The sequence below is a fragment of the Pristiophorus japonicus genome, chromosome 8 (genome assembly GCF_044704955.1).
Source record: "Pristiophorus japonicus isolate sPriJap1 chromosome 8, sPriJap1.hap1, whole genome shotgun sequence".
Lineage (NCBI taxonomy): Eukaryota > Metazoa > Chordata > Chondrichthyes > Pristiophoridae > Pristiophorus > Pristiophorus japonicus.
The window spans coordinates 207,947,429-207,969,389 of record NC_091984.1 but is presented as its reverse complement, the minus strand read 5'-3'; the positions used below and the strand labels follow the sequence as shown (position 1 = coordinate 207,969,389).

General features: G+C 40.5%; 1 protein-coding gene and 1 long non-coding RNA gene across 2 annotated transcripts in view; one reads left to right on the top strand and one right to left on the bottom strand.

Moving 5' to 3' along the window:
* Positions 1–21,961, bottom strand: part of LOC139268970 (uncharacterized) — an 86,980-nt gene that overhangs the window by 17,541 nt on the left and 47,478 nt on the right. The gene's annotated exons all lie outside the window — the stretch shown is intronic.
* Positions 1–21,961, top strand: part of tbc1d10ab (TBC1 domain family, member 10Ab) — a 70,085-nt gene that overhangs the window by 19,493 nt on the left and 28,631 nt on the right. The window contains exons 2-3 of the mRNA XM_070887871.1: positions 2,300–2,399; positions 18,142–18,249. Coding sequence (XP_070743972.1) covers positions 2,300–2,399; positions 18,142–18,249 — 208 coding nt within the window. The remainder of the gene's footprint in view (positions 1–2,299; positions 2,400–18,141; positions 18,250–21,961) is intronic.

Sequence of the window (21,961 nt, the reverse complement as noted above, 5' to 3'; positions counted from 1 at the left end):
AGAGAAACAGAGGTAACGGTTAAGGTCGATGACCCTTCGTCATTGACCTGAAATGTTAATGTTCCTCTCTCCACAGATGCTGCCTGACGACCTGAGTATTTCCAGCATTTTCTGTTATTTCAGATTCCAGCACCCACAGTATTTTGCTTTTGTATTTTGAGTTGAGAAAAGGAACGAATTTCAAATAGCACATTGAAGCCTAATCTTTTCAGACAGACCATTTCCTAGGTCACTTGGAACAAGGCAGTCCAGTGCCACATAACTGGGTTGTTATGATAAACAGTACAAGGTAGGGAGTCACCAAATATATTTACAATCATTGAAGGGTATCAAGAGCTGTCAATATTCTAGTAATACAATTAACCTCTCAACAATCATTAAGTAGAATTGGGCCCATCGGCTGCTCCACAAATTGTGGAGAGTGTTGCAAATCCTCCCAACATGTTGGGACAAGGGGGTACCAACAATTGACATTCTTAGTTATATAATCCTACACCAAATTTTAAACTGACCACCTGTGAGGGGTTGGAGCAAAATTGAGATCTTACTTTCCATCCATTCGAATAGAAAACAAGAAACTCCTTCAGAATTGCAAATGGCCAACCAGCTTCTCTCTCGAATTTGGACATTACTCAGAAAATGTTGTTTGTGTTTTAAAAAAAAATTCCTTCCTCAAAGCAATATTATCTCCAGAGAGGATCTGAGAGTTTGAGGTAATGGAGATTGGTGTCATAGATTCTTTTCACTCTAAACTTGGGAAGCCTGGTCCATCACTGACAGGGATGTCTTGGGGGTAAAAATGACATGTTATGTTGAATTTGTACAAGATGTTGGTTAGGTCACGATTGGGGTATTGTATGAGTTCTGGGCAGTCCTTTATGGGAAGGATATTAAAGCAATGGAAGGGGTATAGTGAAGATTTACTACAGTGATGCCAGGTTATGAAGGAAGGTTTAAACTATGACCTTTTTTCACTGAAAAAGAAAAAATTAAGAATGGATCTAAGAGGTTTCCAAAATTACAAACGGCTTTCAGATGGTAATTAACAACAACTACTTTCATTTACATAGCAGTGTTAAATTAGAAAAGCGTCCCAAGATGCTTCATAGAAATGCAGGATCATTTCCACTAGTTGGTGAATTGGTAACAAGGGCACATGAACTCTGGGTTATCACAAAGAGTGATGGAGGAAATTGAAATAAAATCTTTCCTACATAGGGTTATTGAAACATGACCTGCTTTAAGTGACTATTGAGGCAAATTCTATTCCGAGAATTGGCTTGTAAAGGATATTGTGACAGTGTAGAGAAATGCATTAAGAGTAGACAGCTTAAGTTGAAGATCAAGTACAGGCATGATGGACTGAATAGCGGTCTCCAGTGCAGTAAATTCTATGACATTTCAACAGACCTGGAACTTGGCCCAAACTAATAGATGAGGTAGCATGGAGTCACTCGAGAAAGGGGAAGTCTGATGTGAACAGATGTCTAGGCAGTTGGAGCTAAACTGCTTTCACTGGCATGTAGATTGATTTTTTAAATAGTGATGCTGTATGTTTACTTCTCCAAACACATTAATGGGTGCTTATGTGTTTTTAAGAAATGTTTCTTTCCTGAGGGAGGACCGTTTTGTTGGAGCTGCTGTTCTTCGGAGGAAATGTGAGAAAACAGGCTTCATCTGCCTGTTCAGGCAACCATTAAAATATCTATGACACGATTCAAGATGAGCTGCTGTCCCAACATTTCCCCTCAACCAAAGCCATCAAAATCAGTTTAACTGGGCATTTCATCTCATTACTACTTGTGGGATGTGGCTGTGTGTAAAATGGCTGCAATATTTGTCTACATAAGGCGCTGCACTTCACAGTGCTACCTCATTTATATGTGAAGTGCTTCGAAACATTTGAGATGTGATAAACCCCTGCATAATGCAAGTTCTTTTGAACACACTGCCACAATTTATAGTGATCTACAAATTGATAGTAACTAAGCAGGGCAGTCTCTTTCCCTACAGTAATGCTTGTGAGTCAATATTATTTTACAGTTTCAAACTTTCAAATCAACACTTGTATTAAATAGAGCATTTTATTTTTATAGTATCACTCATTTTTATATTTTGGGTGTATAAGCAACTCGCTTCACTTGTGTTTATTCTGTGTCCGGTTGTTTAGAATATTTGCTATTGGCTATTTAGCTAATTAGTGACAATCTTCAAAAAATATGTCTGTTCAACTAGCAGTGTTTTTAATCTTGTAAGTGAATGTTCAGTCTTAAAGTAATCTGCAAATCATTGTTTCTAGGCAACACGAAGTACCACCTGAGGTATTGAGACAGCGGGAATCCAAATGGCTGGACATGTTGAACAGCTGGGACAAATGGATGGCAAAAAAGCACAAGAAGGTGAGAATGATGTGAAAAAACTGGACAATTGTTGACTGAGAAAGCAGTAGGTTAATAAAGTAAAAAAAATAATTATTTCTAGTACATATGTATTTGTATTTAAATTCACTGTTTAAATTTATAATCGATACTTTAAAAAAAAATACTAGTAGCTAGAATCATAGAATGGTTACTGCACAGAAGGAGGCCATTTGGCCCGTTGAACCCATGCCAGCTGTCTGCAAGAGCCATTTTGGTAGTCCCACTCCCCCGCCCTTTCCCCATATCCCTGCATTTTTTTTTCCTTCAGGTACTTATCCAATTCCCTATAACATTTTCTTTTTACAAAGGACCAAATTTGATCAATTCAGCTCTGTTAAGGCAGTCTTGATTCAGCTGCACACTAAGGTTTTTGGGTATGTGTGTTAAAATAACTCCCTGGTTCAAAGAAAATCTGCTGGGGTTCCCCACTCTATCCAGCTTCAACCATGCACAGTTGGAACATATCAAATTAGTCCAGAAATCTATACAAACCTACAAATAGGACCAAAAAAAACAAGCTTGTCCATTGAGCCTGTCCTATACATGTACCATCATTTACACTTTATCTCTTCCCCCCCCCCCCCCACTCAGTCTCCTGGTGGAGGGACAAAAACCATAAGCCAATGTATGGGGGGGAAAAAACTCTGGAAAATTTAATTTTCATATACAAAGCTCCTGTTAAGCCCCCCACCTTTTACCGCATTGAGTTCTAGGGGTTAAATTTTTGTGGAATAGATATTTAAAAATATCTAAAATTAGGGTAAAGTTATAACGCTGTAACATAATTTTAAGAGTTGAAGAGCATTCATAGGACCTGAGTATACTATCACTTCAGATGTTATCTTGTATGTACTTTCTCATCTGTTCATGAAAGATTAATGGACTTTCCAGCAGGAGTCCCTGGATGTGAATTAGGAGTGGTAATTGTGGCTGTTTCTCTTCCATCCTTGTGCATCAAGCTCAAGAATGCCGTGACATTTTGGGTGAGAAATGCAGAATCAGCGTACACAGTACTGCATTACTAGTCTAAATTAATTCCACGCTGCTCAGCTTTTGGGGGCTATCTGGCAGTTGGGTTCCAGCGCCTCCCCAGACAGCATGGCTGCAATTGGGATTTGACTGGGAAATTTTGGGTTGCACTTCATCGCAACTCATTAATGCAGCACTCTTGACTCTCTCCTCACGTATTTGTACAATGCTGTACTCGTGGCAAGTGTGAACTCTATTTACTACCTGAGCTTTAGGTGCTCATAGTTCATTTGTTTCTGGTGTGTAGCTTACGCAGTTGTTGTCCAAGACACATTTTCAACATTTGCAACGTAAAGAAATATTATACAGTAACATGCAACTCGTGGAGTATTCAGAATTGTGCTTCAAAGCACTACTATAACTTACTGCATATGTTACAAGTCTAATAACCTTCATCTGGAAGCCAAAATATACATGGGGAGGGGAGAAGAACCACCAGAATTGTCACCTAGCAATAGTTAAATATTGATTGAAAGTAATCTTATTTAAACCAGATGTGTAACTTGGCCAGAGTTCAGCCATTTGTAGCCATGGTTACTCAGCAGTACTAAAAGAACGGAACAATCCCCAGTTGTATCGCTCAACATTCTTAATCTATTTTTCTTTTTTTTTTAAAAAGATTTTTGAACCATTTTGTAATTGAATTATATTAAGTAACTCCATTTTAGAGGGCTTAATATGGCATTAAAGCTTGACCTGTTCTAGACACTTGTCTGTCTATAAGAAAACACTTTTTCTTCAGATGGCCCAGTGTTGTAGAGAAGCGTTATTCTAATGTGCAGAGAAGTGGTAGGATGGTAGATTAATGTATGTAATTCTGAAGTTTTTGTCTTCAACATTGAGCAAGGCACCATAAAGCAGAATGGAAAATTGACTACTTGAATGCCTTCGGTGCATCATATGGCCTGATTTCCACTGATAATCTTTGCATTGCTTGAACACTTTCAGTGACTATTTGAGCGCACCCAAATTTTTCTATTTTACTACTTTCAGTGGTCAGTTATATCATAAGTAACTGTTCCAAAGTGTATTAGCTTTCTATTTTTCACATTGCTATCTACCATTTCTTGGTTCATCTACTTACTTTGTTGGAGTTTGCTTTTTAATGGTCAGTATCGGCTGCAGTAATCACTTGGCCACGTTTCTTTCATTGAGAGAAGTTCAGAGTACTGTCATCTTGCAGTATGTTTCATGTTAGTATTATACAGCTAATCCATCTCATACTATTTGTTACATTAAATGCAAGAATCTGTTTCAAATATAACCTTCTCCCCGATGGGTCAGTGTTGCACAAAGTGTGGCACTGAGCCATGGTGACTGGGAAGAACCGTTTTATGGTTCAGACTCTTCACAGTAATTTCTCTTAACCATTTCATACCACTTCCCTGAATGGTGCTCATCTCCTTGTAAATATAGCATGGATCTGCTGATTAGCCACTGTCACAGTAAGCTGCATACTCGCTTTTCTGTACCGTCCAACTTTATCAATTACTCCAGTGTGAAGAATATCACAGTACAGATTAGATTTATGCAGGTTAAAGTAATACAGTATTTACATCTAAATTGTAGAGAAAATTTCCCTTCAGCTCTAAAAAGTACTTCAATAAACTGGAATGGTCTTTGATGAAGACATGAAACTAGAATCCTTATTGTTTCAAAATGTACCTGGATTGCATAGCCTAAATCTCAATCAGAAGGACGTGCTCTGGAGCCTCCTGAGGAAGGGGCTTTCTGTATGTCACATTTCCCTTGCCCCTCTCTTTCTCTTCCCCTCCTACTCCCCCCCCCCCCCCCTCCCCCCCCAACCTGATAAATTGAGTCACTGTTGGACTCTTCATCTGCCATTAGTTTATTGTCCTCCATTTAGTATGCTTAAATTCATTGGGTTCCCACATCTGATGTACAATGTTAGGATAGTAGGTGGTCTTTTTCCAGGATCCAAAGGAAAGATGTCTCCAGAAAAAAAAAACTCTTTATAAAACATATTTTGCTTTTGAAGATGAAGCCAAACTTGATCTAAAAAAAAAACTTTATAAAATGCAGTTAATAATGGGGCTTCGTTTGCTCAGCTAGTTTGAAGTCGAGTAATTTAACATCTAAACTAAAGAGCTGTATCTACATTAAAAATACAACAGACAGCACTGCTGACAATTCAGAAGCCAAGAATATGTATGAATTTCTAATAGTTGGGTTAAAATAAACATTATGAACCACTGAACAAAGTGAGATAAGCTGTTTTACCAATAGTCCTTGCGCCTATCTAGCTACATAGCTTGACACACAAACTTGGAAACATTTACCTTAAATTTTAGAGCAAAAGTACTCTTCCGATAATCTTGGAGTTTGACAAGAGTCTGATCCTCCACTTAAAAGTCACAAAAGATTTACAACAGCTTTTTAAAAAAAAAATCATACAAGACTGAGTTGACACTTGTGTATTTCTTGCAGGCCTGAGGTTCAGTATTTGGTCTCTGATGCATTAGTGAATCTCAGCTGGGATGGTGAGACACAGGGCTAGCCTTAGTGTCTCCAGGTTAGTGATTGGGAAAAAATCATCTAAAGTACCTGCTGTGCAGCTACTTTTATAAATTGGCAGGTGTGGGTGTTGAGTGAACTCAAGGTCAGACTTGCTAGTGACTGCATTCATGTTTAGATAGTTCACTGGCACTTAACTCTGTAGGTTCACGTGAATAACAGGTGAACTAACACACAGGGCAAGCTGACTCTTAGAATCGTACACCTGCATGAACTACCATCTTCAGAAAATAAATGCATAAAAATGCAGGTCGAGAGATAAGGCAGATAAGTGGAGTTGGCCTGTGTCTTTGCTTTTCTGTGGTGTTCCTATTAACAGCAGATACCATGGCACTGATGGAGACGAGCTCTCCAGTTTGAATGTAAAAGCAGACCACCAGCTAATGGACATTGCTCTCCTCTCTATCTATTTTATTATCACCACTTGTTTAAAAGCCCTTTAAGTCTACTAGTAGCTTCCCTACATTTATAGGCAATATAAGTATCCATGGAAAAGTTTCTAAATCAAAATATGATAATTTTTCACTTGTCTTGGATTTTTTGTCTTGATCATTTGGTTTGTGAACAAGGATTTCCATCTGAGAAAGGGAAGCATTAACAATTCTTGAGTTGCATTTCTTCAGAGTGCCATTGATTACAGGTGTTGGGGATCTATTGTGAAAAAGTCAAAGCACTTTTGATTAAAAGGATGTTCTCTTTGATCAGGGTAAGGAGGGAGTTAAACACGTTACTGTGTTTCCCAAAGGAGGAGGGTGGGGACAAGTTTAAAAATGTCCAAACAGCCTCAAATTGAGCAATCTTTCCTTGAAACTGTCTAGATATGGTGTAATGAAGTGGTGCAATCTGTCTCTTGCCTAGTTGAACCTAATAAAATGTTTTAAATACTATTAAAATTGGGAAATAACAGCACATACTTTCTTGTGGATATTTGTCCGTAACACAGGGTGTTCTTTGGATTTCGTGTTTTGAAAATCATGCAAAGTGCTCCCTTTTGTTGTGTGTTCATAGGATTCTTTTTCACCCTCCTTCAGACTTTGCCTCCATGTCTATAGACTCTTTTTTAAATATTTGTGTGTAATATCATCTTGTGTTAGGAGAGCACTGTCCGTTAACCATTCTCCTTTTACATTCAAACTGGAGAGTCTGTCTCCTACGTGCCCTGCGTTCTATTTTTAAATAGAATACCATAAAAAGCAAACACGCTGGCCAGCTCCGTATATTTATATTACTAAAACCGGCTGCCTAATCCCAATGGCAGATTTGTAGACTCCTAGTTTTATGATGTCATCTGGATGCAGGTCCTAAGCTGAGTAGTCTTTGCTAGCTACATTTTCCTCTCTCCTCTCCCGTCTAGAAATGTATTGGCCTCTGGTGGAAGACAGAGTACAAAATATTTATCGAAACTAGAACTAAATTTCATACGGTAGTTTAGAGCTTCCACGAGGGAACTGCTTTTGTAAATGACCTGAAAGAATTGAGCAAATTTTTTTTCAGCAATTTACTAAGTTTTGGTGCAGGAGGTTGTGATGTTTGATTGCTAAATCTCTTGTATATTGAGAGAATCCTGGAGCTTCATGTTTCAGTAATCAAGCCTCCATCCAAAATTCTATTTTTAAATGTTTTTCATATTTCAGTGACCCTTGTGCTGTTTGCTAGAATTGATATTCTTTGCAATAGAAACATAGAAAATAGGTGCAGGAGAAGGCCATTCGGCCCTTCGAGCCTGCACCACCATTCAATATGATCATGGCGGATCATGCACTTCAGTACCCCACTCCTGCTTTCTCTCCATACCCCTTGATCCCTTTAGCTGTAAGGGCCACATCTAACTCCCTTTTCACTATATCAAACGAACTGGCCTTAACAACTTTCTGTGGTAGAAAATTCCACATGCTCAACTCTCTGGATGAAGAAGTTTCTCCTCATCATGGCTTACCCCTTATCCTTAGACTGTGACCCCTGGTTCTGGACTTCCTCCAACATCGGGAACATTCTTCCTGCATCTAACCTGTCCAATCCCATCAGAATTTTATGTTTCCATGAGATCCCCTCTCATTCTTCTAAATTCCATTGAATATAAGCCTACTCGATCCAGTCTTTCTTCATATGTCAGTCCTGTCATCCCGGGAATCAGTGTAGTGAACCTTCGCTGCACTCCCTCAATAGCAAGAATGTCCTTCCTCAGATTAGGAGATAAAACTGTACACAATATTCAAGATGTGGCCTCCCCAAGGCCCTGTACAACTGTAGTAAGACCTCCCTGCTCCTATACTCAAATCCTTTAGCTACGAAGGCCAAAATGCCATTTGCCACCTTCACCGCCTGCTGTACATGTGTGCCAACTTTCAATGCCTGATGTACCATGACATCCAGGTCTTGTTGCACCTCCCCTTTTACTAATCTGTCACCATTCAGATAATCTGCCTTCCTGTTTTGACCACCAAAGTGGATAACCTCACATTTATCTACATTATACCACATCTGCCATGTATTTGCCCACTCACCTAACCTGTCCAAGTCACCCTGTAGCCTCTTGGCATCCTCCTCACAGCTCACACTGACACACGGCTTAGTGTCATCTGTAAACTTGGAGATATTACATTCAATTCCTTTGTCTAAATCATTAATGTATATTGCAAATAGCTGGGGTCCCAGCACTGAACCTTGCGGTACCCCACTAGTCACTGCCTGCCATTCTGAAAGGGACCCGTTTATTCCTACTCTTTGCTTCCTGTCTGCCAACTCTATCCATGTCAATATCATCTGCTTTAATTTTGCACACTAATCTTTTGTGTGGGTCCTTGTCAAAAGCCTTTTGAAAGTCTAAATATACCACATCCACTGGCTCCCCCTAATTACATACTCAAAAAATTCTAGAAGATTTGTCAAGCATGATTTTCTTTTTATAAATCCATGCTGACTTGGATTGATCCTGTCACTGTTTTCCAAATGCGCTGCTATTACATCTTTAATAATTGATTCCAACATTTTCCCCACTACCGATGTCAGGCTGACCGGTCTATAATTCCCTGATTTCTCTCTCCCTCCATTTTTAAAAAGTGGTGTTACATTAGCTACCCTCCAGTCCATAGGAACTGATCCGGAGTCCATAGAATGTTGGAAAATGACCACCAATGCATCCACTATTTCTAGGGCCACTTCCTTAAGCCTGATAGTCTGCAGACTATCAGGCCCTGGGGATTTATCGGCCTTCAATCCCATCAATTTTCCTAACACAATTTGTTGACTAATGAGGATTTCCTTTAGTTCCTCCTTCTTGCTAGACCCTCGGTCCCCTAGTATTTCTGGAAGGTTATTTGTGTCTTCCTCAGTGAAGAGAGAACCAAAGTATTTGTTCAGTTGGTTTGCCATTTCTTTGTTCCCCATTATAAATTCACCTGATTCTGACCGTAAGGGATCTACATTAGTCTTCACACATCTTTTTTCCTTCACGTATCTGTAGAAGCTTTTGCAGTCAGTTTTTATGTTCACTGCAAGCATATCCTCATTTATGGATTAAGCTACGATTGCCATATTTGAGCCTCCATTGACCATCTCTTGTTGGGCTGTAGTTGCACTGAGTATTTCAGTAATTAAGCTGATGTGCACACCTCATCTTATAGGTATTAAGAGTTTGGGTCAATATATTGTGTGTTTATATACAGTATATTGACCTACACTCTTTTAATACCTATAAGATGAGGTGTATTGTCGACCACAAAGGGGAATATGTTTGCACATGTGGTTTATAATTCTAGTGCAATTGGTCTTGCTGGCTATATTGAGTTTGTGTTCATTGTGCTCGTAACTTAAACAGCACACTTGTAAGTGGATTTATCATTCATGACCACCCCACCCTACCACAAAAACAATTAAATAGCCAAGAAAAAAGGCAGCGACTGCTGCCAACAAAGTTGAATGAGATGTGCATGCGCAGTTGAATTAGATGTGCGTGTGGTTTTTTTAACTGAATCACTGGTTCTGGGGGGGGAAAAGTTGGGAAGGGACTGGGTCTTCGGGATTGTGGGGAAAAAGCCAAGAGGGGAGCGGGTCTTCGGGACTGTAGAAAAAAAGTCGTTAACGGAGCGGGCTCTGGTGCGGGGGTGGAGAGCAGAAACATCATCTATCAGCTTTCAGCTTCTGGTCGTTGGCAGCAGTGAGTCTGTAAAAATAAAGACTTGCACTTATTTAACACTATTGCCTTTCAAAACGAAGCACTTCACATCAAATGAATTTCTTTGAAGTGCTGTGACCTTTTTATGTAGGCAAACACAACAGCCATTTTCCACACAAGCTCCTACAAACAGCAATGAAAGGAAGTGACCAGTTTATCTATTTCTGGTGTGGGTTGAGGGAAAAATGATGGTCAGGATGCAGAAGAATGCATCATTCTTCTTGCAATCCACTTGAGCAGGCAGATTGACTCTTTATTTTAACATCTCTGACATTTTGATTTAACATCTCTTCCGAAGGACAACAGCTCTGGCATTGCAGCAGTTCCTGAGTACTGTACTGGAGTTTCTCCTTGGATTATGTGCTCAAATCCTGGAGTGAGGCTTTAATCCATAGCCTTCTGATATTGTAGCAAGAACGCTACCAACTGAGCCAAACTAACACACAGGAAGGTACCAACAACCAGGCCACTGATAATCCATCTGTAATTAGGTGGTGTGTGACGACAGCTTCACCCACCCATCGGATTTCCTTTTTATTCTCTCATTCGACCGCCTGCACTTACACGTAAATTCACATCCTACCACGCTATGGTTTATAGAATTATAAAGTAGTGCACCACTGAAATGTAAAAATGTAGCATCTACGTAAACTAGAGGTGATCCAAAACTCGGCTGCCCATGTCCTAACTTGCACCAAGTCCCGTTCACGCATCACTCCCGTGCTCGCTGATCTACATTGGCTTCCGATTAAGCAACGCCTTGATTTTCAAAATTCTCATCCTTTTTTTCAAATCCCTCCATGGCCATGTCCCTCTCTATCTCTAATCTCTTCCATCCCCACAACCCCCCGAGATGTCTGCGTTCCTCTAATTCTGCCATCTTGAGCATCCCTGATTATAATCGCTCAACTATTGGTCGCCGTGCCTTGTGTTGGCTAGGCCCCAAGCTCTGGAACTCTCTGCCGAAACCTCTCCGCCTCTCTTTCCTGTTTCAGGACGCTCCTTATAACATACCTCTTTGACCAAACACATCTATGCTAATTTCTACTTGTGCTGCTCGGTGTCAAATTTTTATCTCATTACTCCTGTGAAGCGCCTTGGGATGTTTCACTATGTTAAAGGTGCGATTATAAATACAGGTGATTGTTGTTGAAATCAATTGTTCAACCCATCATGTTTGTGCTGGTGTTTTTCTCCACTTGAGCAACCTAATCAAAACTTGCTCTCCTGCTCACTGCCCATGCTTTTTAATAGACCTCTTCTTCAAACAACTCGTTGTGACACAAAATTCTGCAATCTAACCATCATCTGCATTCATTTTTTCCCCCTGGTCTTTAATTCTGTACTGTAGAAAACATTCTCCCTTATCAAGCTTTTTAAATATCTCATTAACATCCCTAGATCACTATTGTGTCCAAATTGATTGGCTGTTTGACCAGTTAATTGACTTTTCATTGTGAGTCGTTTCTGTTCTGGTTCTGCCTGTTGGGCAACAAAGTTATTGCTGTAAAAGCATTTTTTTGCAGAAGAAACTAACAAAAGAGTGGTGTAACCCAAAGCATAAAACCAATGGGTAAATAAATTGAACAGTTCAATACAGGTACAATATTTTTTTGTAAATCAAAGTTTCATTTTTTTTTTGTCCTTGGACTGCCAGCATCTCCAAATGTTTCACCCCTTGGACTGGCTCATGTGGTTGCTGCCCAATTTACATACATTCATTTGTGGCATTCGCATCAGAAATTCAGCAACACCGCACCTTTCAAAACCTCTACCCATTCTTCTAACTGTACAGAATAATTATCTAAATTTCTAATGTTGAATGTTGTAAAAGTAGAACTTGGAAACAGGTGGGCCACACCTACATTAGGTTGCATGTTTGACAAACTGCACGTAGTTGCAAAGATCTGTAATCTGTTTACAAGTTTCAAAAATACATGGGACACAAACTTCATTGCAAGTATGAAATGTATCAGAAATGACGCATATTTTTGGGAAAAAAAATTGTAATATAATCTAAACCAATAAGTTAGGAAGTGTGTGGTATTCAGCTCAATGGATTATGTAGTATTTTGGTACGAGAAATAAAATCAATTTTTGAGGGGGAACAAAATCAGTGATTTTAAAAGTCTCCTAGCTTGTTAAGTTTCCAAGTTCATTCAACATGAAAAATTTAGGTAATGAATCTGCAGCTCTTGAATACAAGAACAGTACAGATTTTGAAATGTCTCCGAATTAAAAGGGTTAATTTCTCTTGTGCAAAGCTCAGATTAATGGGTATAAAACAGGAAATGTTTAACGGCCATGGCCATGTGAGTCTGCTATTTCCACGAGCTATTTTTGAACTGTTTCAAATGTAGTCAGATTGAAATTGTTCAAAAGTCCATTATGGCAGCATTGGCTCACTGAAAGCAAGTACAGTTATCACGCCCACTCTTGCTCTGATTTACTGCTGCATACAAGAATTATTTATGTTCTAATTACTATTTTCCAAGTCCTAAGAACATGCAGGTACAGCAAGCAATTAAGAAAGCAAATGGTATGTCGGCCTTTATTCCAAGAGGATTTGAGTACAAGATTAATTACGTCTTACTGAAATTTCTTCACTCAGAGGGTTGTGAATCTTTGGAATTCTCTACCCCAGAGGGCGGTGGAAGCTCAGTTGTTGAGTATATTCAAAACAGAGATAGATAGATTTTTGGATATTATCGGAATCAAGGGATGTGGGGATAGTGCAGGCAGTTAGAGTTGAGGTAGAAGATCAGCCATGATCTCATTGAGTGGCAGAGCAGGCTCGAGGGGCCAAATGACCTATTCCTGCTCCTATTTCTTGAGTACTAATTACTATTTTCCAAGTCCGAAACTTCTGACCGTGTTTCTTGAGAGTTGTCCAATAGTGGGTGTTGCCTTTTTATTGTTGGGATTTCACACTTCAGCTAGTCCAGACATGGAAGCAGTGTTCTGCTCATTACTTTGGGAAAGATGGGAATCTCTGGGTAAATTGCCCGTGAGCATTTGGGAAATATGCAGTCTGCTACAGCATAGTTCAAAAACTTTCAGGACATACTTTCTTAATACTTTTCCTTCCTGAGTAATTGTTCAGTCATGGTTAAACACAAAGAGCCGCCTTAAACTATGATTGGATTCCATGCAGAATCAGTTCAGAGAATAATCTTGAAATTATTTTACAGGTTGAACTGTTGTAAATTTCTTGCCATCAATTTGTTTTTCAGAAAGACTGACTTGTACACTATAGCCTAGATGTTACTGTTGATGATATTAGTCAATAAATACTTAACACTTTCATGTGACTAGAAACTTGGGATGGAGGTGGGTAGCTAACAGGAATTTTAAAGGAAAGGTGAGGTGCCCAAATGAGAAGGTGCCAGATCAGTAGGGGGGAAGAGACTAGTGTGATTTGGTGATAAAGACCTTACTACCACTGCGGCAGCTTGGGCAGGGCAAGTGATGGAAAGCATAAGCAGGCAGGGAGGCTTCAGGAAGGGGCAAGATGTCATCACCTGTAAGTCAAAAATTCAGTGAAAGCCAGAATATTATTGCAGTCATCTACAATAAAGTTGTGAATGGCAAGAGCCTTGTTCACAAGTGAAAGGATATTCTGGTGAAATGTGAAGAGGGGCAGTGATTGATTGCTGGCATAGTCTAATGGGGTACTGGTAGTTGGAGTGATCAGGCTAGGAAGGAGATTGGCCAGGTTAGCCCCGAGTGAGCGCACTGGGTGAAGTTGGCGAGAGGGGGTTGGGGCACTTGGGGCTGCAGCTTGTAAGGAAGCAGCAAAGGGCTTTTCAGAAAATGCCGAGAGAGGAATGGAGGGTAGGTGTGGGCTTATTCAAGGGGAACTCAAGCGTGGGATGGTTGCAGGGGAGTAGGAACATAGAAGTAATGAGTGGCTAGGGTAGGGATTAGGAGGCCAAGTATCCAAGGTGCAAAATTAAAGGTAGCATGACTGGTCGACTGTTGGCCGACAGTGGGAAAACCTCAAAATATTGTGGTGCTTTGGGACTTCGAGGTCATGAAAGTGTTATAGAAATACAATTTTTTTTTTCTTTTTTTATCACACCAGGCAGCATCCTGGTGAATCTGTGCTGTACCCCCTGTTGCCTCAGCATCCTTCCTATAGTGTGGAGCCCAAAACTGCGCTCACCACTACAAATATGGTCTTCGAAAGATTCACCATTACATCTCGACTTTCATATTATATACTTCTGGCTATAATTAGCTTTTTATGGCCTTATTTAATAGAGTTGTCTTCAGGTCCTTGTGAACCTGAACTTCAAATCCCTCTGCTCTTTCCTATCACCCAGCTCACCCTCATTCACAGTTTAGTTACTTTTGTTCTTTTTACCAAAATGCAACGCCTCACCTGACATTGAATTCCATCTGCCACTTTAAGAAGGCATAAAGTAGTGGTGAACGGATGTTTATCTGACTGGAGAGAAGTATGCAGTTAAGTTCCCCAGGAATTAGTATTGACACCATTGTTTTTATTGTTGCATATAAATGACCTGGACTTTGGTGTGGAGTACAAGAAATTTGCCGATGACGCAAAACTTGGCAACGTAGTAAGTGAGCAGGATAGTAGCAGACTTCAAGGGGACATAGACTGGTGAAATGGGCAGACACATGGCAGATGCAATTTAATTCGAATAAGTGAAGTGATGCACTTTCGTAACAACAACATGGAGAGGCAATATAATCTAAATGGTATTTTAAGGGGGCTGCAAGAGCAGAAGGACCTAGAGGTGCATATTCACAAATCTTTGAAGGTGGCAAGGCACGTTGTTAAGAAAGTGTATAGGATATTTGACTTTGTAAATAAAAGCATTGAATACAAAGACAAAGAAGCCATGCCATGCCTTTATAAATCACAGGTTAGGCCTCGGCTGGAGTATTAATAAGAACATAAGAAATAGAAACATGCGGCCCCTCGAGCCTGCTCCGCCATTCAATAAAATCATGGCTGATCCAATCATGGACTTAGCTCCACCTCCCCGCCTGCTCCCCATAACCCCTTATCATTTAAGAAACTCTATCTTTCTGTCTTAAATTTATTCAATGTCCCAGTTTCCACAGCTCTCTGAGGCAGCGAATTCCACAGATTTACAGCCCTCAATGAAGAAATTTCTCCTCATTGTGTACAATTCTGGATACCACTCTTTAGGAAGGATGTCAAGACTCTAGAGAGGGTACAGACAAAGTTGACCAGGATGATAACCAGGATGAGGGACTTCAGTTATGTGGAGAGATTGGAGAAGTTGGGATTGTTCTCCTTGGAGCAGAGAACGTTAAGGGGAGACCTAATCAAAGAAGTCAAAATTATGACGGATTTTGATAGAGCAAGTAGGGAGAAACTTTTTTCTCTGACAGGTGAGTCAGTAACCAGAGATTTAAACTAATTGGCAAAAGCAGTAGAGGGGAAATGAAAATGTTTTCACACTGAGGATTGTTAAGATTTGGAAGGCTGATGGAAGCAGACTCCATTGGAACTTTCAAAAGACAATGGGACATGTACTTGAAGAGGATTAACCTGCAGGTTTGTGGGGACAAATCTGGGGGTGTGAGACTAAATTGGACAGCTCTTTCAAAGAGCCAGCACAAGCACAAATGGCCGCCTTCTGTCCTGTAAGATTCAATTATTCTATTCTACGTAATTGGCTGTAGGGAGTGTGTCAAAAAATGTGGCAGGTTGTCTGATGGGTGGTTTTCCGATCAGTCAAAGATTCAAATAAATGTTGTTTACTATTTATTGTTGGTTAGGGTGCAGTATCTTTTCTCTATTAGCTGAATTTATGTTCCAAGTAACCTTTTAATTTGGCTTAGTGCAGTATTTCTTGGTGAATGTGAGGCGAGTTAAATGTATTCACCTCAGCTTGAAGAAATGCAAAATCCAACTCCACTTCTCTTACTCATGCCAGAAAACTTGCCTCGTACAATATTGGAAGTCAAACTTAATACTGTGATACAAATATCACTTTACATGTTCATTGTAAGATTCATTAAGGAGACATCGAAACTGATGAAGTTTCTCTTATTGTTTATCCTAAGCTGTGTATTATAAAACTTCAATTGCAAATACAAGCCACTGGCACTTCCCTGGGGTTTTGGGGGTTTTAAAAATAACACTTTCAGGTACTTGCGGTAATTCAAGTACTTGGTCTGTCTCATTTATTTGGCTATCGTATGCCACTGGAGAATACTAAATATAATCCTTGATCCTTTTTCTTCATATTGACAATTTTCCATAGATAATCATCACTGAAAAGTTGCTTTGTCATCAGACTTTTATTTTTCTTGTGCTTAATGAAAAACAGCTGAATTAATCTATTCCTTAGCTGTTGCATCCCCAAATCATGGTTTTACTGGACTCTTCCTAACCTGTGACTTCATAATTTAGAAAGTAATTGAAAACAGATTTTTTATAAACCTCTGCATATGAAGTAAATAGCAACGGGCAGTTATTTCCCTTGCTTGGATTCAAGACCTTAATTTGCTACAAAAGTATTTTTTCACATCTTGTAAGATGCTGTATAACAGCAACAGTGTATTAATTCTCCTGTAAGCCATGAATAGTCTTTTATGCACTTAAATTAATTTACATCTTTCTTGCATGCAAGCTTGTTAAATTTGCAGGCAATACTAAAATGGGGAAAACATTGGGAAACAGCTTGCAGGGGGAGTTGGATCAGTTAAGCAGAAAAATGAAATGTAACACTATCCATTCATATAAAAGAGCAGTATAAGTATACAATGTAGATTTAGCTCAGACATATTTGGGACATGAGGGTAACAATAGACTTGTGGATTTGTGACTTTCAAATTTGAGATGATATGAAAAAGTAAGTTTAAAAAGAAAATGGAGTCTTTGTATACATAGCCGAAACAGTATGGAGGTTATACTGAGGCTTTATATTGCACAGGTCAGACCATATTTGTGGTACTGTGTACAAGTTTGGTGTTTCTGCTTCAAAAGAGAGATGCATGCATTGGAGAGTGTACAGAGAAGAATAACAAGAATGATGCCCAAGAGTAAGGGGTGAGATAATGAGGTTTAGGGCTCAAAATTCCTAAGCTGGGAGTGGTGGGGGGTGGGTGGGTGTAAGGCACACCAGCAGCACAATGTTCGTGAGCGGGTTGAAATGATGGGCAAGACCTGGTCACACTGGGAATCTGCTCCTTTGTTCATGCTGCTAATTGCCACCTGCAGTGGGGACGTCTATGCGGGCAGCACAGGATGACTGTCCAACACAAACACATGCCATATTAATTGTCCTCAACGCTAGGTGCGCCTGCCTGTATGATGCAGTTGTGCTTTGTTTTGAGGACATGATTAATGTATACTAATGTGGCAGGATAAGATTCTGGTGAAATTGGGACCCACAATTGTTTCAAATGCCAGAACAATCATTTGGAAAAGTGGCAACTTCAGAATTTTTAACAATCTGAGCAGTTTCTGGTCACCTTTGCCTGTCATGGGCCCCTGATGCTGTGGCGAGTACTACAGATCAATTCCCCTCTTTCCTTCCCCCTGCAGTAATGCTACAAAAGGTGAGTCCCCTTTTCCTCCCATAAGCAAATAATATGACCCTGGGATTTGGGCTGGTAGTCTCAGGAATTTGGGGCCTTTAAGCACTTCAGTCTAAAGAGAAGATTAAAGGGGATCTTGGTAAAGTATTAAATGGTACCAGTAGATGTGATGAATGTAAAAATGTACTTCAATGTAAGTCAAGCTAGTAGGACTACCAGATATAAAATTGGAAAGTAAACTTAAAACAGAACTTGCATACCAGATTAGATAGTTAAAGATGTTGAGCACATTCACATTACATTTAAAAGCTAGTCTGGTTGAGCTAAAGTACTAGAGAGATGAACCTCATCCTTGACTTAAAAAAAAATTAAACCCATTGAAGAAAATTGAGGTTGCATAATGTTTGTGTACTGACATGTCCTGTTTCTATGGCACAGGTAAAATTACGATGTCAGAAAGGAATTCCGCCCTCGCTGCGAGGACGAGCTTGGCAGTATTTGTCAGGAAGTAAAGTAAAAATGGAACAGAACCATGGGAAGTTTGATGTGAGTATTAACAAAAAAAAATATTTGCATCGGCTATTGTTAAAATATTCACTCTTATTAAATCTTAATGGATGACTTTACACCACTGTGTTTTACAGTACTTTTTACCCACCCTTTTCCTCCTGAAGTCTTTGATATCTTCACTGGACTAAAGTTCCATGGTTACCTTGTCCTCTAGTAACTTGTCCATGTGGCTGCTGTTCATATTTGATCCTTGGCAGTGAGTGCTGGCAAACTATCGACCAGTGAAGCATTTCACATGCATTTCCTATGAGGGTCGCTCTGTATGGGAGCCTGTGTTAGTTTTCTTCCCCCTTCTCTAAACCAATTGTACTGCCCCTATCGTGCCCTGGCTGAGGTCAACTAACTCGGTATAGCTCAGATTGGAAACAGAATAATCTTGTATAGATGAGATGTCTTTTTTTAATAGCCTTCCCACCAAATCTAGAGTCATCAACCTCCTTCCTCAAATTAACCCACTTTTGACCCCTCTATCCTTGCAAACTTCCACTCCATCTCCATCATCGCTTTCCCCTCAAGTCCCTGAACGTGTTGTCGCCCCTCAAATTCATGCCCATCTTTACCATAACGCCACGTTTGAACCCCTCCAATCAGGTTTCTGTCCCTGCCACAGCACTGAAACAGCCCTTGCCAAAGTCTCAAATGACATCTTGTGTGACTATCATCACGGTAAACGATCCCATCTCGACCTCTCCTCCGATGTCCAGCTAGGTGGGACTGCCCTCGCCTGGTTCCGTTCCAAGATATCTAAGCGTAGCTAGAGAAATCACCTGCTATGGTTTCTCTTCCTGCTACCACGCTGTTACCTCTGGAGTCTCTTCTCTTTCTCTCTTCCCCCCCCCCCCCCCCTCCCCCTCCCCCCCAGGATCTGTCCATGGTCCCTCCTATTTCTCATCCCCTCAACTTTTATAAACAACCTAGACTCTGGTGTAGGGAGCAATGTTAAAGTTTGCAGATAATACAAAACTTTGGCAACCTGGTAAATAGTGATGAGGATAGTTGTAGATGTCAGGATGACATAGACAGGATGGTGAAATGAGCAGAAGCATGGCAGATGGAGTTCAATAAGGAGAAGGGGGAAGTGATGCAGTTTGGGAAACTAATATAGAAAGACCATATACTATAAATAGCATGATTCTGAGAAGTGTAGATGAGCAGAAGGACCTTGGTGTCCATATACACACATCCTTAAAGGTGGCAGGGCAAGTTGATAAGGTGGTTTAAAAAAAAAACATGAGTTACTTGGGTTTGCAAATAGAGGCATAGAATATAAAAAGCAAAGAGATCATGCTAGAATTTTATGTCACTGGTTAGGCCTCAGCTGGAGTATTGAGGACAATTCTGGGCACTACACTTAAGGAAAGATGTAAAGGCCTTAAAAAGGGTACTGAGGAGGTTTGCCAGAATGTTAACCAGGGATGAAGGTCTCCAGTTATGAGGAGAGGTTGGAAAAGTTAGGACTGTTCTCCTTGAAACAGAAAAGGTTAAGTGGTGACCTAATAGAAGTTTTCAAGATGATCAGAGGTTTTGATGGTGTAGATAGAGAAAAACAATTCCCTCTGGGGAGTGGATCAATAACCAGAGGTGATGGATTCAAAATCATTGGCAAAAGATTTTGGGGGAGATGAGACGAAAAATGCTTTCATTCAGAGTTGTCGGGATCTGGAACGCTCTGCCTAAAAAGATGGTGGAAGCTGATTCCTTAAATAATTTTAAAAGGGAGTTGGACAGGTACTTGAGGAACTTGCAGGGTTACGGACAAAAAGCAGGGACGTGGGACTAAGCATGACGGCTCTTTCAGCACAGGCACGAACGGGCCAAATGGCCTCCTGTCCTGCAGGTTTCTATGATTCTATCTGCATGCTGCCCCTTGGCGATATCAGCCGAAAACACATCGTCTGGTTCCACCCAGCTCTAGCTTAGCACCACCTCTCGCAACCCCTTGACTGCCTCTGATTTGTTATGCTGCTCATCTTAACATCTAGTTTTGGATCAGCAGACATTTCCTCCAATTAAATATTGAGAAGACCTTTGTCTCCGTTTTCTAGCCACTGACTCCATCCCTCTCCCTGGTCATTGTCTGAGTCTGAACCAGACTGATTGCAAACTTGGCAGCCTACTTTACCCTGAACTGAGCTTCTGACCCCATGTCTTCTCCATTACCAAGACTCTCTACTTTCACCTCTCCTCAGCTCATAAGAACATAAGAAATAGGAGCAGGAGTAGGCCATTCGGCCCATCGAGTCTGTTCTGCCATTCAATAAGATCATGGCTGATCATCTAGTTCAACTCCACTTTCCTGCACTATCCCAATAATATCCAAAAATCTATCGATCTCTTGAATATACTCAACGACTGAGCCTCCACAGCTCTCTGGGGTAGAGAATTCCAAAGATTCACTACCCTCCTGAGTGAAGAAATTTCTCCTCATCCCAGTCCTAAATGGCCGACCCCTTATTCTGAGACTGTGACCTCTGGTTCTAGACTCCCCAGCCAGTGGAAACATCCTCCCTGCATCTACCCTGTCAAGCCATGTAAAAAACTTTGTACGTTTCAAGAGATCACCTCTCATTCTTCTAAACTCTAGAGAATATCGGCCTAGTCTACTCAATCTCTCCTCATAAAAAGCAACAAATGTGAGGACTCGGAGAATGTTGAATTCAACAGAGGAGGACAAAGAGTTTAATTAAGAGGGGGGAAATAGAGTATTAGAGGAAGCTAGCAGGGAACATAAAAACTGACTGCAAAAGCCTTCATAAATATGTCAAGAGAAAAAGATTCGTGAAGACAAATGTAGGTCCCCTGCTGTCGGATTCAGGTGAATTTATAATGGGGAACAAAGAAATGGCAGACCAATTGAACCAATGCTTCGGTTCTCTCTTCACGAAGAAAGACACAAATAACCTTCTGGATGTACTAGGGACACTGGGTCTAGTGAGGAGGAGGAACTGAAGGATATCCTTATTGGGTGGGAAATTGTGTTGGGGAAATTAATGGGATTGAAGGCCGATAAATCCCCGGGGCTTGATAGTCTGCATCCCAGAGTACTTAAGGAAGTGGCCCTAGAAATAGTAGATGCATTGGTGATCATTTTCCAACAGTCTATCGACTCTGGATCAGTTCCTATGGACTGGAGGATAGCTAATGTAACACCACTTTTCAAAAAAGGAGGGAGAGAGAAAACGGGTAATTATAGACCGGTTAGCCTGACATCAGTAGTGGGGAAAATGTTGGAATCAATCATTAAGGATGAAATAGCAGCGCATTTGGAAAGCGGTGACAGGATTGGACCAAGTCAGCGTGGATTTATGAAAGGGAAATCATGCTTGACGAAATTTCTGGAATTTTTTGAGGATGTAACTAGCAGAGTGGACAAGGGAGAACCAGTGGATGTGGACTTTCAAAAGGCTTTTGACAAGGTCCCACACAAGAGATTGGTGTGCAAAATCAAAGCGCATGGTATTGGGGGTAATGTACTAACGTGGATAGAAAACTGGTTGGCAGACAGGAATAAACAGGTCCTTTTCAGAATGGCAGGCAGTGACTAGTGGAGTGCTGCAGGGCTCAGTGCTGGGGCCTCAGCTCTTTACAATATACATTAACGATCTAGATGAAGGAATTGTGTAATAGCTCCAAGTTTGCAGATGACACTAAACTGGGTGGTGGTGTGAGCTGTGAGGAGGATGCTAAG